Consider the following 15,973-nt stretch of genomic DNA (forward strand, 5'->3'; position numbering starts at 1 on the left):
GGAGGGATCGGATCTATAAAGATCACACATGTATCAGGAGTTCAACAACCATGTAATATATACTAGTAAAGTTACTGCATATCAAAGATAAGTAGAGAATCCATTGAGCATATAAACCAAAAGGAAAAAAAATCACTAATAATGAGAGAAAATTCAAGTTAATGTCCAATGCCTCTGCAGTACCATTTAATGGTAGAGGCATTTGTACAATATGTGTACAAGACATATTGAAGTATAAGCCAAGGATTTTATAACTTGGTAAAGCTGTCCTTTAAGGGCAGAGCAATAAAAAGGAATTCATTAAAATGTTATAAGAAAATACCCATATTTTGTTCTCATGACCCCTCATTGAGAAACAACAGGTTGGTCATAACCACTGGAAATGCCTGAAGTCTAAAGTAGTTAAGAGTTCAGTGTACTGGTCTGTTTATTTTAAAAATATTTACATGTATACAATGATATTTAGGGGGAAAGAGGCCTATTTCTAAACAGGAAAGTCATTTGTTATTCATATATTCCTTATACACATAGCCTGAAGATAAGAAGGTAGTTTTTTTGGGGGGGGCGGGTTTCAAGACAGGGTTTCTCTGTGTAGCTCTTGCAATCCTGGACCTCACTTTGTAGGCCAGGCTGCCCTCGAACTCAGAGATCCTCCTGCCTCTGCCTCCCAAGTGCTGGGATTAAAGGTGTGCACCACCACAGCCTGGCAAGAAGGTAGCTTTAAACAGTGTTTTTAGTTGCCAGACTTTGAACAAGGCCATATGAGGTCAGATGAAAAACTTTCTTCTGTGGCATCATGTGTAAAGTTTTGAGTCTTAGAACATTTTGGATTTTGGATTTTTAGATATGGAAAGCTCAGTCTGTACTAATGGATGAGTTTCCATCAACCAAGGGACAACGGGAAAAATTCCCCAAACAGCTGGAAGACCATTACAGTAAATTAAGTGAAAAGACAAAACAGAGGGGCTGGAGAGAGAGCTCAGAGGTTAAGAGCACTGGCTGCTCTTCCAGAGGAACTGAGTTCAATTCCCAGCAACCACATGAGGCTCATTACCATCTGTAATGAGATCTGGTGCAGGAATACATGCAGGCAGAACACTGTAAACATAATAAATAAATGAACCTTTAAAAAAAAGACAAAGACAGATAAAGATAAGATTGGTAAAATAGAATAAACTACAGGCCATAACACTATATAAAAGCCAATAACCAATTGGTAAGGAGAAAATTCAAGAGGGATTCCTGAATGTCACAGCCCTGAAGCTCATGAGTCAAAGTGAATATAAACACACATAAGAGCACAAATGTATATCCCGTTGTGCAGAAAAATGACTAAAACCCAATGATGGAGATGGGAAAGGAGAAGAAAGGAGGACTGAAAAGAACTTTACCTTTCTTCGTCAGGGTTATTAATAGAAACTAAAAGTATGATGTAAAGAAATAAGACAAAAATATAAAGCCTCTTAAACATCTGAACAACAACAAAAATCATAAAACACAGAGGAAGTGTGATTTTATAAATTTCTAATATATTATAAAGTAGCAATATTTTGGCTTTTTACAGAAATCTATAGTTGTGGCTTTGCTTTCAGACGTTAAGACTTATTTTGGAGAGCTCACACCTCTGAAACCAAGGGCACAGAGGATAGTAAACTAAGAAACACTCTAGGAACATGATCTTAAGATCAATATTGGCTCTTTGAATATAAAAATAAACTGTGGCAAACATCAATTCAGCTAATGCTTCAAGGGAAGTAACTGTAAGGTCTTAATTTCTACTTCAACATCAATAACAAAAGGAGAGGGGATAATAATAGCACCTAACTGGGGGCTGGAGAGATGGCTCAGAGGTTAAGAGTACTGACTGCTCTTTCAGAGGACCTGGGTTCAATTCCCAGCACCCACATGGCAGTTCACAACTGTCTGTAATTCCAGTTCCAGAGGACCCAACACCCATGGCAAAACACCAATGCATATAAAATAAAAATTAATAAATTAATAATAATAATATCACCAAACTAATACAACTGCTGTCAGTTTGAAATGACTAAATAGGAAAGTTGGTGAAATCAAATGGCAAACTTATTAAATGGGAATGCTCAGGATTATTCAGCTTAGGTTTCACTAAGTGTTAACTAATACTGTTTTGTTGCCACAAAAATAGCAAACTTCAACCTGACAAATTATTCAAATATTTTAAATGTATTCTAAGTGCTGATGATAGAATTAGGGGAAAAACGTACAGAGAAAGCTTTCTCTAACAGGGCAGCGGTAAAACCCCAAACCAGGAAACTGAGTCGTCCCCCGCACCCCTCGTTCCCTAAGTACGTCCTGCAGGCCCCTCACTGCTCACTGCCACTGCCACTCATCAGGCAGTGGGCCATCCCCATGAGACCATCATTCAGTACATGTCCTCTTTGCTACATTATCTCCCTACCAGTGCTGCTGAGCCATCCTGAAAGCCACCAATTATGCCTGATGCATCTAAACACTTCCAGGGCACTTGTTCCTACACACAGGTACAAGCTCTATAAAAACATTAAATGTGGACTGGGCGGGCAGTGGTGGTACACATCTTTGATCCCAGCACTCGGGAGGCAGAGGCAGGCAGACCTACATGGTGAGTTCCAGGCCAGCCAAAGCTACAGAGCAAGACACTGTTTAAAAACAAACATCTTAAATGAAAATACTAATTTCATATGATCTGGTTTGTTGTAGCCTGTAGCCCCCCTTGATAGCAGAAAGGCAATCAGTAAAGAAAATTTTGTCTTCAAAAAAAAAGGAAAGAGGTTACTCAAGAAAGAGAGAGCTGATCGGGGGTGGGGGTGGGGCGGGTGGAGTGGGATGGAGGAGATGTAATTCTAGGCTAGAGGGCTTCAAATCGCATGCTCCTGGCCCTAGCTTCCATCTCCTAAGAAAACAAAAGCCAGCCACCATCGAGTGGCTTAAATCTATAATCCCAGCAGTTGGGAGGTAGAGACAATAGAGTCAGAAGTTTAAGGCCAACCTCACCTACACAGTGAATTAGGCTAGCCTGGAACACGAGACCCTATCTCAAACATACATACAAACACACTTACCAAGCACCCCACAAACATTAGGCAATGAGCCAGGCTCTAGGACTATAACAAAGACCCTGTGGGTAAAACACAAGTAAGCATCTTACCCCACTAGTGAGGTGAGGCAGATCATCACCACTGACTCAAGAGTTCTGAGCTCATTCCCACCAGAAGAATGCTGTTCAGGTACTACCTGCACTCACAGTGAAATAATAAAATTAAATTAAAATAATAACAACAAAATACCCCACATGTTCTTAGCACAAAGATGAATACACAGAGCCATGGAAGCCTGGCTCAGGAGGAAACTATGCATGACCTGCATCAGCTTTCCCTAAAGCCAACACAGGTAAACATCCATCTAAGCAAAGCCAGCCTGGCAGCCAGACTCTGGCCCAAACACTCTCGGTCCTTTGTAGAAATTCTGGAGCTTCCACTTACAGTGAGTATATTTAAACTGTTTAATGTACTGAGACGTTAATTAAATGTGTCTGGATAATGATGACTTTACTAAAGTAAGTGAATGAAAGTCAAAACAAACTACTTTAAAAAAGCATATTTTGTTTTTATATTTACTCTGTCTCTGAAATTTGCCACAATCTTCACTTAAATTAAGAGGAGGGATATGCTGCCTTACAGGTCCAAGCAATGCACACAGAAGACCACTGGTTAAGCTGGTATCATATTCAGACTGCCTTCAAAGTATCAAGGCAAAAATAGCATGACGCTTGTCCCCAGTATGAAATGTCTATACATCAGTTGAGCTAGTGTCAGCAATGTTCATCACTCCCTTTTACCAAGTGAGCCTGCATGAACCCCATGGTTTTTAAAGTCCTTTCAACAGAAGTGCTCATCTGACAGGACAGAGTCAGAAACAGGTGGACAGAGCAGAAAGTGCCCTTTCTATCTTTTCTGTCTATAAGTCATTCTCCATCTCTGCCTGGGAAGACAAACTAAATACAAAATTCTGGGAAGCCAGGCTTGGTGGTTTATGCTTGTAACCCAGCTTGCATTTGAGAGGTTGTAGCTGGAGGATGGCCATGAGCTCAAGGCCAGCTTGGGCTACAAATAGTGAGTTCCAGGGTTACATGTCAACATGAGACCCTGTCTCAAAATACAATCAACAATTAACAATAAAGGTTCTTGAGCTTATGGGTCTTATCATTCCTCATCCAAGAATCACAGGTGTGTTTGAAGGGCTCATTTTGTTAGCCTCTTCACAGAACTGAAATAGATCTTCCTGTATATCCCAAAGGAACCTGTTTATTGACACATGCTGCAAGTACTCTACCATATATCCAGCCCAAAAATTTGTCAGATCGAGAGAAAGATGTTCTCCTGATGAAAAATAAAATGCAATTTTCCTAAGGAAAGGAAAAAAGCCATAAGGACTATGCATTGGCTCTGTCAAGTGGATTTTCTGTGATGACAGAGTGTGTTGTATCTGTACTTTTCAGTTCAGGAGCCCCTAACCACCCTGTACTGAGAGCTGAGATGTATGTGTAGCCAAGCTGAATCTCAATTTTATGTTGGTTTAAGTATTCACATGCAGCTAGCTGCCACCTTGTAGGGCAGGGCTAGCTACATCATCGGCACACTCCTCAGATGGGCAATCATCTTGCCTTACACTAAAATGCCACAATTTGAAAATTTGTTATTCTCAACCAGGGTTCACTTCTCAGCTTTCTAACTCATATTTAAAGCTTCCTTCTGAGTGGGTTTTCAACAAAAATTTGGCAAGTTTTATTCTGAAACATGAACACACTAGACTTGCTGGTATGGTCATAGCAGGAGAGTCAGGAGAACAAACAGAGTAGCTTAAAGAAGCTGACCTGCACTGGAATTGACGAGCAGGTGCACTAAGAAAAGGATCTCCAAAAAACCAGACAGGTTCGTGGGTTTCAGGGGAGGGAATCACACGTGGTGAAGGGTTCGTTTTATGATGTTTACCTCTTCATGGAGGTTCAATAAATCTCCCTGGACACTAACAAGGGACCTTGTTTGTTTGTTTGTTTGTTTGTTTGTAGTACCAGAAATTTATGCAAGTTAGGCAAGTGTTCTAATACCAAGCTACTGAGGAGATCTGAGAATTCCTTTGACATTGTTCAATTTTCCATCTGTGAAACTTAAGCATAGAGAAAGGAAAACAAAATGCCTACTGTCCTCTTGATAAAAAGAGAAGAAACGAGATACATAATGCAAAGAAAGAAATTCACAGGCTCCTGTGTAGGTTAGCCTTTTTAAGCCTTACTCGGGCTTTCAACAAAAGTCATTCCTACTTTGGTGGACTTCTTAGCTGTTCTGTTATGATCAGATTGTGACCAGACTCTTCATAATCAAGTATTCTGCTCATAAAAAAAAACTCGATGAAAATATGAAAACTAAAATCTGACGAGAAACTGATCAACTTGCCAACATTCAGGAGCCTGAAGAAGAGCAAATGTTTCAAAGACACTTAAATACAGAGGTCACACCATGACCATTAAGCTGGAAAGCAAAGAAACTCATAGTTCTGTAGTCAGTAAAGAAGACGCCCCAAGAAGCTTTGCTTAAACACACTGGAGGCAGGTACAGAAATCCCAGCACTCAGGAAGCTGAGTTTAGGGATGGCCTCGGATATAGACACACAATCTAGTCTCAGGAAAAAACAAAACAGGACACTGCTGCCGCCAAGCTCGGCCCATAGGTGACTAACTTCAGTGGCAGCATGGCATCGTTCATGCGCTCAAGGTCATCAGGCTGACACAAATATGTATTATATACAAGTACAAATAGTTCAGTTATTTCGTTATTTTTAAGTAGAAAGATAGCTGCTTCTAAATGCCTATAAGCTCATTTAAAACAAGCAAACTTAAGTATGCTGTGCAAACAATAAATCCCAATAAACAGCATATTTGGAAAAGCCAACTACATTAAGCAAAGGCACTTTTAACACAGCGATGGAATTAAGATGAGACTCAGCATTACAGCAGGAGCTTCGTTTTCTCTATCACTACTATCGCTACCAGGCACTGAGAAGGGTGAGGTGCTAACCACTGCATCCCAAAACGTTGGAATCTCAACAGCTCATTACAAAGAAGCAACACATATACTATTCCAGGGGCTCACAGGATAGTAGAGGGAAAAAGCCTTCATCGGGGGCAACAGAGAACATTTTCTCACATATCAGACCCCTGTGCGCTGTCAGTCCTTATCTGGTGTGCATGGGTAAAGCCTGTAGATGCAAGCTCTGCAGGCAAGAGGGAGAGTTCTGACCCTTCCTGGACCCTCCGCTCTTCTTAGCCGTGACCTGCAGCACAGTAGCTGAGGAACCTGGCCACCAGCTTTGAATGTCCATATAATGTCACAAGAGCTAGGAACCTCACCTCCTCTGTACTATTTTAATCTTAAAGAAGAAATATCAATGAAAGAAACAATCAAAAGGGGGCAAAAGGATACAGAATTTGGGCAGAAATGGAGGTTCTCAAAATGTATAAAGTTTATAGGTAGAAAATAAACACAACTCATTTAGTCCTCTAAAAGCCCACTTGAGCATAGTGTTACTCCTTCTCCCCAAGAGGCAGTCTAAAAGCAAACAGAGAAACCCACTTAAAGACAGGCAGGGCAAATTAACACACATAGAAATTTTTTAAATTTTAATAATGTCAGATTTGTGAGATAAAATATAAATTCTAGAAAACAAAAGAAATACACTTATCAGAAATGGGGGGGGGGGCTTGGCTTAAAGTTGTTACTCAGAGAAGTATCATATTACATGAAAAAAACCTAAAAAACTGTCTTAGCAGAAAGATGGCCCCTGGGCTTTCCTCAATTTCTATGCATATGGACCGAGTGTGTTACATCGGCACTCTGTAAGCCCTCAAAGTCCTGCATAACGCGTTCCTATCCCTCTGCGATAGCTCTTGCAGCCAATTCTTAATAAGTCAATGTCAATCACGTTAAAAAATACACTATCTGAGGAAGCTACCGACAATATTTAATTATAGGAGTATACTTCTGAAAACACCAGGCGTCCTGGCTCAGGTTCAGATGAGAAATTCAACAAGACTTTTTGTTGTTGTTCCCCGTAGCCAAAGCAGTCTCAACCCAATATACATACATACATACATACATACATACATACATTCAATCATGGCTCCTGACTTTTGCGTAGCATTGCACCTGGGCTCATACGCACTAAACGCTTACCTGTGTACCCAGCATACCAGCCCCAGGAAGCCACCATTCCTAAAAGCCATTTGTACATGAGTCCTTCGATGTACCAGAAGCGCTTACTGTCCAGCACTCGGAGGGGCTGCAGGAGGATCACATAGCAGATGTAAGATGGGATGGCAACCAGGTTGTTGGCGACCATGAAGGCAAATCTCATCAGGGCTTTCGCTACCACCCAGCCCAGCCACGGAGCTTCTTCCACGGTCACAGCCATTCTCACATTGGCGTCGGTCCTGTCTTTCTGGGGACGAAAGGGAAAATCATTCCAAAGGCAAAATGGATGCAGCACATCTACAGCGGTTAGCAGCGCAGCCGTCTGCTCCCGCACACAAATAATGGAAAACTCCTCGAGGGTCTAGGCTCTCCCTCCCGGTGCAGCGCCCGCCCGCCCGCCCGTCCGCCCGGTGCGGCGATCTCGAGGTCAAATTCCAAAGGGGGACAGAAAGAGGGGGACAGGGAGCAGGAGGAGGAGCCGCACAAGGTCAAGGGAGCTGCTCCGCGGGCCCGGGACGCGGCGGAATATATTTAGCCACCACCGAGCCGTCCCGCTAACCCGGGGCGGCCCCGCACCGCACCGCGTCCCTCTGCGGTCTGCACTCGGCGACCCGACCCGGACCTGCTGCCCGGAGCTCCTGCTCGTCCGGCCATGCCTTCGCCGGGGCCCCGGGGCTCGCCCGCGGCGGCGGCGGCCGGGGGTGTGCTTCCCCTCGTCTCTAAGGGGCGAGGAGAGGAGAGGGGCCCAGGAAGGAGGAGGACGCTGAGAGGAAGCAGCGCGAGGGGGAGGGGAGGGGAGGGAGCGGGACCCAGAAGGTGAAGCCCAGGGGCGAGGGATGCGGAGGACGCCCGGCCGCCCGCGACGCCCAGCTGAGGCTCCGGCAGCAGCGGTTTCGCCAGGTGAGGAGGGGGGCGGCCTCGGGGTCGCCGCAGCGGGGTCTCCTCAGCCGGGGCTCCCCTCAGTCAGCTCCCCTCAGCCGGGTCCCCTTAGCAGACTCCCCTCAACTGAGTCTTCTCAGCCTGGTCCCTCCTCAGTCAGCTCCCCTCAGCTCCCCTTAGCCCCCCTTAGCCGAGTCTCCCCTCAACCGAGTCTCCCCTCAGCTCCCCTCAGCCGAGGCTCTCCACAGTCAACTCCCCTCAGCCGAGGCTTTCCTCAGTCAGCTCCCCTCAGCCGGCTCCCCTCAGCCGGGTCTCTCCAGCGAGCTCCCCTCAGCCGGGGCTCCCCTCAGCCCGCTCCCCTCAGCCGAGTCTCTCCAGCGAGCTCACCTCAGTGGGCGCGGGCGGCGAGCGGCGACAGGGCCGAGGGCCAGCGGTGGCGGCGGCGGCGGGAGTCCCCGGCCCGGGGGTCGCGGTCATGGACACGGCGGCGGCGGCGGCGGCCCAGGCGGCCCGAGGCGCGGGCGAGCGGGCGCGCGGGCGCCCTAGTCCCCTCGCGGCTGCCTGCGGACAGAGGCGCGGCGGGGACTCAGAGGCCGGACCTGTCACCGGGGCGGGTCCCGGGGAGGCGGGCGATGCCCCGCGCCCCCGCCTCCTCCCCGGGGCCTACCGCGCCCTCGGCCCTCGGGACGCCGCCGCCTCCTTCGCAGGCCACGCGACCAACGGCACCTTCCCCGCCCCAGCTCCTCCCGGGCCCGGCCCGGCCGCCGCGCCCCGGGTTACCTCGGGCAGGCCGGGGCCGGGCCCGGGCTGCGGGAGCCGGAAGAATGCATGGCCAGCGGAAGGAGGCGGCGGCGGCGGCGGCGGCGGCGGCCTCCGCGCTCCAGGTCCCGGGCGGCGTGGAGCCTCGGTCCCCAGGGCCCGGCGGCTGCGTGCGCCCGGCCGGCGGGGAGGGGTGGCGGGAGGAAGCGGCGGCGGCGCCCCCGAGCGCCCTCTAACGAAGGCGTGGCGCCGCCCGCCCGCCCGCTCCACCGGCCCCCGGGGCCGCCGTTCAGGGCGCCCTGGCCGCCCGGCCTAGGCCCGGACTTGGCCGAGCGAGCCCCGCGCCGGGCCGAAGGCTGCCCGGAAAGGTCTGGAAGGAAGGCCGGCCCTCCCTCGGAGCGCGCGGGCCCGCTTCTCGGACCCCCTCAGCCCAAAGGGCCGCGCTGCCTGGCTGGGGCTCCTTCGCCGCCCGCCCGGGCTGGCTCGCTGTCTCCTTTTCATTCCTAAAGAAACGCGCTTGCGCTCAGGACTTTGCTTCTGAGCCTCCCCAAGGTATTACGGTCTGGCGTTTTAAATCAATTCTTTTAAGTGCCAGAAGTCCTGTTTCTGGAAAGCACCTGGAACCTGAATGACAAGATTGTTCAATCCCGCTACACGCAGACAGACAGACAGACAGACAGACAGACAGACAGACACACACACACACACACACACACACACCACACACACACACAAACACACAGTAGGTGACACCACCCACTGAGAACCCAGGGGTCAGCACAGAGAAACTGAACTGGGTTGATCTAGGAAGAAATAAACAATTAGCCATGTGCCTGATACGGAATACAATGGCCATAGGAACTGCTAGCCAGGCCAGGCCTGGTCTCCACTAAGACATTAGCTGAGTTGGGTTCAAAGGCTGGACGCCATAAGGAAAACGGCCAGATGGCGTGCCTAAAGTTCTGTTTTAAAACAAACCAAACCACCCAAACCAAGAGTCCTTACAGCCCTGGTGTCTCTTGTTGGGAGTGGTAGCTCATGTCTGTAATCTTGGCACTTGAGGGACTGAGTCAGGAGGTTGGCCATGAGCTGGAGGCTAGCCTGGGATACAGAGTGAGTTCCCACACAAGTTCCCAAACACTCTAGGTTACAGAGAGAGACCCTGTTTATAATAAATAAAGTCTTGTGAATGGGGCAGCAGTTTGTTTCTTCTTAAGACCAGGCCTTGCGTTCTGTGTCCAGGCTGATATGGAATTTACAACATAGCTCAGGCTGGCCTCCAGCACACAGCAATCCTCCTGCCTCCCCAGTGTTGGAATTATAGGTTTGAACCACAGTGCCCAGTTAGGATGACAATTTTCACCTCTTTAAGGAACTGCCATATTTGAAGGAGTATCATTCATTTTACCTACTTTGAAAATGAACAACCCAGTGTGGTACGAATCTGTAATCCCAGCCCTAGAGGCTACGGCAGGAGAACCTGGAGTCCTGGGCCAGCCAGGGCTACATAATCAGACTTGTCCTAAAAAAAGAATTCAAACCGAAAAAATGTTCATGCTTCATCAACCTTCCTCCCTTCTCCTTCCCTCTTTGACCCAGAAATGAAAGTAAGAAAATCTGCCTTCTGTCAAATGGAATTTTTCTTTAATTCCCATTCTGCACAGAACCCGTGTGGAATATTTATCCTTCCTATGTGTGTTTAGCCTTTATAGCTGCTCCTATCATTTATCTGTTTCACAAATACACGTTTCTCTACAGGCATGCTAGGGATGTAGCTCGCTTGTGTTTTACAGCTCAGAGTATGATTAAAGCACAACAGCCGGGCGTTGGTGGCGCGCGCTTTTAATCCCAGCACTCCAGAGGCAGAGGCAGGCGGATCTCTGTGAGTTCGAGGCCAGCCTGGTCTACAGAGCGAGTTCGAGGACAGCCAGGGCTACACACAGAGAAACCCTGTGTGTGGTGGGGGTGGAGGTGAGGGTGGGGGGATAAAAAGAAGGAGGAGGAAGAGGAAGCACAACAACAATAAAGGCCTGACTAAGTGCTAGAAAAGTTAGATGTGGATATACTCATTCAATTCCTGTCCTCCCTTTGTTAATTTCGGCACCAAGACACTGGACCTTTAAATAAACCTAAGGAGAGAATTGTAATAACTTGTGCTGAAGATGACTGTTCAAATTGTGTCATTATATTCTTAAGGGAGATAGGTGAGGAACGTATTTCCAGAATCGGATGTAAATTCTTTCAAGGGTTCCGCTTGTTCCACCCCAGTCGTCTTTCCCGAGTGCTGTGGTACCCACAGACACTGATAACTAACAGTAAGATAGATTTACACCTGCTTCCTAGATGGCAGAGCGTCTGTCTGAACACTGGATTCACTAGCACTTGGGATGGTTAGCACTCGATAGCCAAGCAGTGGAGCTCAAGCTTCGGTTTTCAAGGCATCATCTGGGACATTTCACCACAATAAGAAACCAGATACAGAGAAGAATACTGCAACGCTAGATGCTGGGGACCTGTGTTTTCCCAGTATTATAGGAATGTTAGGCATGGTTGAACACACCTTTAACCCTAGTGCTCAGAGGCAAAGGCAGTGGCTGGGGGGTCTCTGTGAGTCAGAGGGTAGCCTGGACTATGTAGTGAGTTCTAAGACAGCCAAGGGAGAGAGAGAGAGAGAGAGAGAGAGAGAGAGAGAGAGAGAGAGAGAGAGAGAGAGAGAGAGAGGCCCTACCTCAAATAGAATCAATCACCCTAACAAACGCTATTCTAGGAGATTCTGAGGCTGATAGTTTATAGACTTTAGGAAACCTGAATCTTACAAGTACCCCGAGATGATCCCAACCTTTTCTAGACCCTTTTCATTGCAGGTTATTATCAGATCACATCTATTCTGTCTGTATTAGTCCACAATGGTGGCCACACAAAATGCCACACTGCTGCCTAAATAACAGACACTTGTTCTCATCTCCTGGAGGCTAAAGCCAAAGATCATGGCATGGACAGGTGTGGTTTCTTCTGGCCTGCCTCCTTGCCCTCTGGTCCCACAGTCATCTCTCTGGTCTGTCTGCATCTGCTTCCTCTCTCTACCTAGGTGCAGATCTCCTCTATTACTGTTGGTTTACATTATTGAGAGACAGGGTCTCTACAGGTAACCCAGCAAGCCAGCCTTCAACTCATTATTTGGCCCAGATTATGCCCTACCAGAGTACCCGACTTCCAAATGCTGAGGTTAGAGGCATGTGCCACCACACCCAGACTAACTTCTCATAAGATAACCAGTCTGATTGGATTGGGGCTCACACTAATGGCTGCATTAGAAAACGGTTGTCTCTTTAAAGGCCCTAGGTCTATTCGTATTCTGAAGAAATCAGGAATTGAGTTTCACTGCATGCATTTTTGGGCACAGTTGGGCCACACCATCCTATTCTTTCCCCTGCAGAAACTGTCATCTTGTTGTGCAAAGGACCCAGAAGCCGCCATCTCCCTGCTCATCTCAGACATTTCTGCTAAGTAGCTTCAACCCCTGGATGATTTCTTTGTTTGTTGTTTAGTGTGGGCTTTCTGGGTTTGGACCCAGGACCTCACACCTGCCCAGCAGGCTCTTTACAATTCCAGCTATACTCCTAGCTTGCCCTTAAACTTTCCTTGAAATTCAGCAAACCATGCAACACACCATGCTGCAAGTACAAATATGCCAAGGATATATGGAAGGTGCTTATTTAGCTTTTTGACTGCAGAATCTCATTCAGCTAAGATAATTAAACCCCTATAAAGCACGAGAAATAGTCTTTGGCCTGACTCCAGGAAGCCATTTTAAATGGTGTTTATACCTATTTCTTGTACTTCAAAGTTCATTTTAGTTATACATGTTGGATTCATTTATTTCCACCTTGAATATAATACCTTCTTCTTGCCAGCAAGCTCTTTGCCTTGCCACCTTTAACACCATGGGTAACTTGCTGAGGGTTTCCTGTGGTTTGTTTGCACTAGTCTACCACATACAAATGAGCATAAATTCCCAGAATGATCCTAACAGGAAGATCAGAATGGCTGTACAAGGCTTCTTCAGTGACAACTAGCTTCCAGCTCCGGGTTCTTCCACCTTAGAACTGTCTTTATCAAAACACAAACCTCAATTCCAAAATTGCAGAGCCTTCATGTACAATCCCAATAGGGAAAAGAGGAAACACACCCCACCTTACCGTGACAGTGTCAGTTTCCATCTGAACCTCATAGCGCGGTGGGAAAATGCAATAACTTCCATTGCTTGGAGTCTCCACACATTTGAAAACAGTCTAACCTAATACCTGAGAAGGATAAATTCCACCCACATGATCCACATACGCACAACAAATTAGGTTATAACTAGAGAGGGGCCCCTTGGGCAGAAGATTACCCCTGGGTCCTCTCTTTTTTTCCTAGTGGCAATTATAAAAACATTTTACCTACCTGTGCTGGTTTCTACAGTGAGGCTCCAATGAACTATTTCCTCTCTAGGGGGAACCCACCAGCAGTTTTGTGCTTGTGCAGTGACTTGGCACAGGCCCTGGATCGCTAGGAAACGGCAGTGGCAACCTACAGTCAGCCACCCCAGAGGATCTGGATTGCTGTCAGCTTCCACCTCAGACCGGACGGAAAGATATCCATAGTCATTTCACATAAAACCTCTAGACAAGGTGGGTCACACCCTCAAGTCTTGACTGCAGTGTTTCAACCTGGTTGTCCCTAAACAATATTATGACATAAACAGGGCTGTCTTCCCTGGGCTCCTTTCCTGTCTATTTGGTTTCCCTTTGCTTCTCAGGCTTAAACTGTCTCTGGGGTCCTAGGGACCCCATCTAAGACAACAGTCCCACCAACGGCCAGCATCCTCAACTAGGATCTTCTGCCCAGCCACACCCTCTCTGTCCTGCCTGCTTCTGGCTGTGAAAGTGGTCCCTATGTCTACAGCATTACTGTTTTCTAAAGGACCTCCTACAACCCCAAAGCTGCAGCCCATTCCTCCTGGTGGCTTCTTAGGGGCTACAATGGGTAAGGTATTCCAGGAAAAAAAAATGCAGCAAGATCTTTCTCCTCCAGAACCCACAAAATTACATAGTATACCTGTGAATAAGACAAATGCAGATTTAAAATTGTATTTTCCTGAGGCAAGAAACAAGAGAGCAATGTGTTTGTTAAATCATAATCGCCCCAGCACCGACTGAGCACACTCAACAGACAGTCCTAGTCACTTTCACAGTGCTGTGTGTGCGCTCCTTCTTTCAATATATTTTGTTTGTTATTGTGCAAATGATGGGGTGAGGGCCTGAAGGCCACAGCGCGTGTGCCAAGGTCAGAGGACAACTCTGTGGAGCTGTCTTTTTCTTCCACTGTAAGAGGGCTCCAGGGATTAAACTCAGGCTTGCCCAATAAGCCACTTCACTGGCCCTCATTCTTTCAATGTTTATTTCCTTGGCTATTTATTTTTGCTGAGGTAACTTCTCAAATGTCCAAACCTCTGGAATGCCTGGGATTATAGGTGTATGTCACCATACCCTGCATTCATCCTTCCAGTCCTCATCACAACTTTGTAAGGCTTATTGCTACCCACATTTTACAAATGGGGAGATTAAGCAATTTGCCCTAGGTCACTTAGCAAGTGGAGGAGTCTGAACTGAATTCTCAGTGCCCTGCCTACAAGGGAGTGCTCCCGACCACAAGCTGCAGTGCTCCTCTGGAAACTGCTGGCAGGAACTCTCTCTTCTCTCTCTCTCTCTCTCTCTCTCTCTCTCTCTCTCTCTCTCTCTCTCTCTCTCTCTCGTGTGTGTGTGTGTGTGTGTGTGTGTGTGCGCGCGCGCGCGCAAGCGCACTTGCTTGCTTATGTGTAATATGAATGTATATGGGTGTTCTTACTAGAATGGACACTTATAGAGGCCAGAGAGACATTAAGATGGATTTCTTTTTCTTTTTTTTTTTAATTTTATTTATTTATTATATATACAGTCTTGTGCCTGCATGCCAGCAGAGGGCACCAGATCTCATTCAAGGTAGTTGTGAGCCATCCTGTGGTTGCTGGGAATTGAACTCAGGACCTCTGGAAGAGCAGTCAGTGCTCTTAACCTCTGAGCCATCTCTGCAGCCCCCAAGATGGATTTCTTAATCACTCTCCACCTTGTTTTTGACACAGGGTCTCTCACTGAACCTGAAGTTTATCTTTTTGACTAGAATGGCAAGCAAATGAGCACTGGGATACACCTGTCTCCACCCTAAATTGGGGTTAAAAACGTGCCCCCCCCCCAGCAGTTTAGGTGAATACTGATGCTAGCACAACAAACACTTCACCCTTGTGCCATCTCTCCAGCCGTGGCCTTACTTCTTTTCATTCTTTTCTTCTGCTGGCCTCTGGCTCTGACCCTCATGGTACTCGCCATAGTGGGAGGGAGGGAGGGGATGGAGTTTGTGACTTTGCACTTACAAGCTCATATTCCCCTCCCCTCCGTCTATGAGTCCCATCCACCCTTGTGGTCCAGCTAAGATGTCACAGCGCCATCTCCACACCCTGCCTCACTGGAGTTCAGTGCCTCTTCCTTGGGCCTAGGTGTTGTTACTCTGCTGGCTACATTGGAAAATCTGGGCCCTTTACACTTCAGCTTCTCCATGAGAATTCCATACCTTTTTACTGATGTTCTTCTGCTATTGTTTCCCAGCTACTTCGGTACCTTTTATGGCAGTTGTTCTCAGCCCGAGGCCCCACAGGGGTCCCATATCAGATATTTACATTATAATTTACAACAGTAGCAAAATTACAGTTGTGAAGTAGCAATGAAGATAATTCTATGGTTGGGGGGGGGTCAGCACAACCTGAGGAACTGTGTTAAAGGGTCAAAGCTTTAGGAAGATTGAGAACCACTGTTGTATGTGAATAAGAAATAGATTGTTTTAAATTCAGTGTTTATTTAGTTTATTTGAACTATTTTGTCCACTTTTTAGTATTAGCAGTTGGGTATATTAAACAATGACTTCCAGTCTATGGCCAGGAGCAGTCATGATGCTCAGACATCTTTAGAAGTTTATCTCAACCTCTGACAATCTAG

The 15,973-nt window shown here is 47.0% G+C and overlaps 1 protein-coding gene and 1 long non-coding RNA gene across 5 annotated transcripts in view; one reads left to right on the forward strand and one right to left on the reverse strand.

Annotated features, from left to right (window-relative positions):
- The window catches only part of Lpgat1 (lysophosphatidylglycerol acyltransferase 1), a 54,828-nt gene extending 45,775 nt beyond the window's left edge, over window positions 1–9,053 (reverse strand). Inside the window, exons 1-2 of one of the 3 annotated variants that reach the window (XM_027416526.2) lie at window positions 8,925–9,053; window positions 7,248–7,512 (exon numbers count right to left, since the gene is read on the reverse strand). In XM_027416526.2, the coding sequence (XP_027272327.1) occupies window positions 7,248–7,485 (238 nt within the window). In that variant the 5' untranslated portion in view covers window positions 7,486–7,512; window positions 8,925–9,053. Of the gene's footprint in view, window positions 1–7,247; window positions 7,513–8,531; window positions 8,824–8,924 lie in introns of those variants that run through there. The other 2 variants (XM_027416525.2, XM_027416527.2) reach the window with 2 other exon arrangements.
- LOC118238813 overlaps window positions 8,070–15,973 on the forward strand; it is a 49,965-nt gene continuing 42,061 nt past the window's right edge. For both annotated transcript variants that reach the window (XR_004770008.1, XR_004770009.1), the window contains exons 1-2: window positions 8,070–8,165; window positions 13,398–13,576. This is a non-coding gene — a long non-coding RNA (uncharacterized LOC118238813). The remainder of the gene's footprint in view (window positions 8,166–13,397; window positions 13,577–15,973) is intronic.

Source organism: Cricetulus griseus, chromosome 5 (assembly GCF_003668045.3).
Source record: "Cricetulus griseus strain 17A/GY chromosome 5, alternate assembly CriGri-PICRH-1.0, whole genome shotgun sequence".
Lineage (NCBI taxonomy): Eukaryota > Metazoa > Chordata > Mammalia > Rodentia > Cricetidae > Cricetulus > Cricetulus griseus.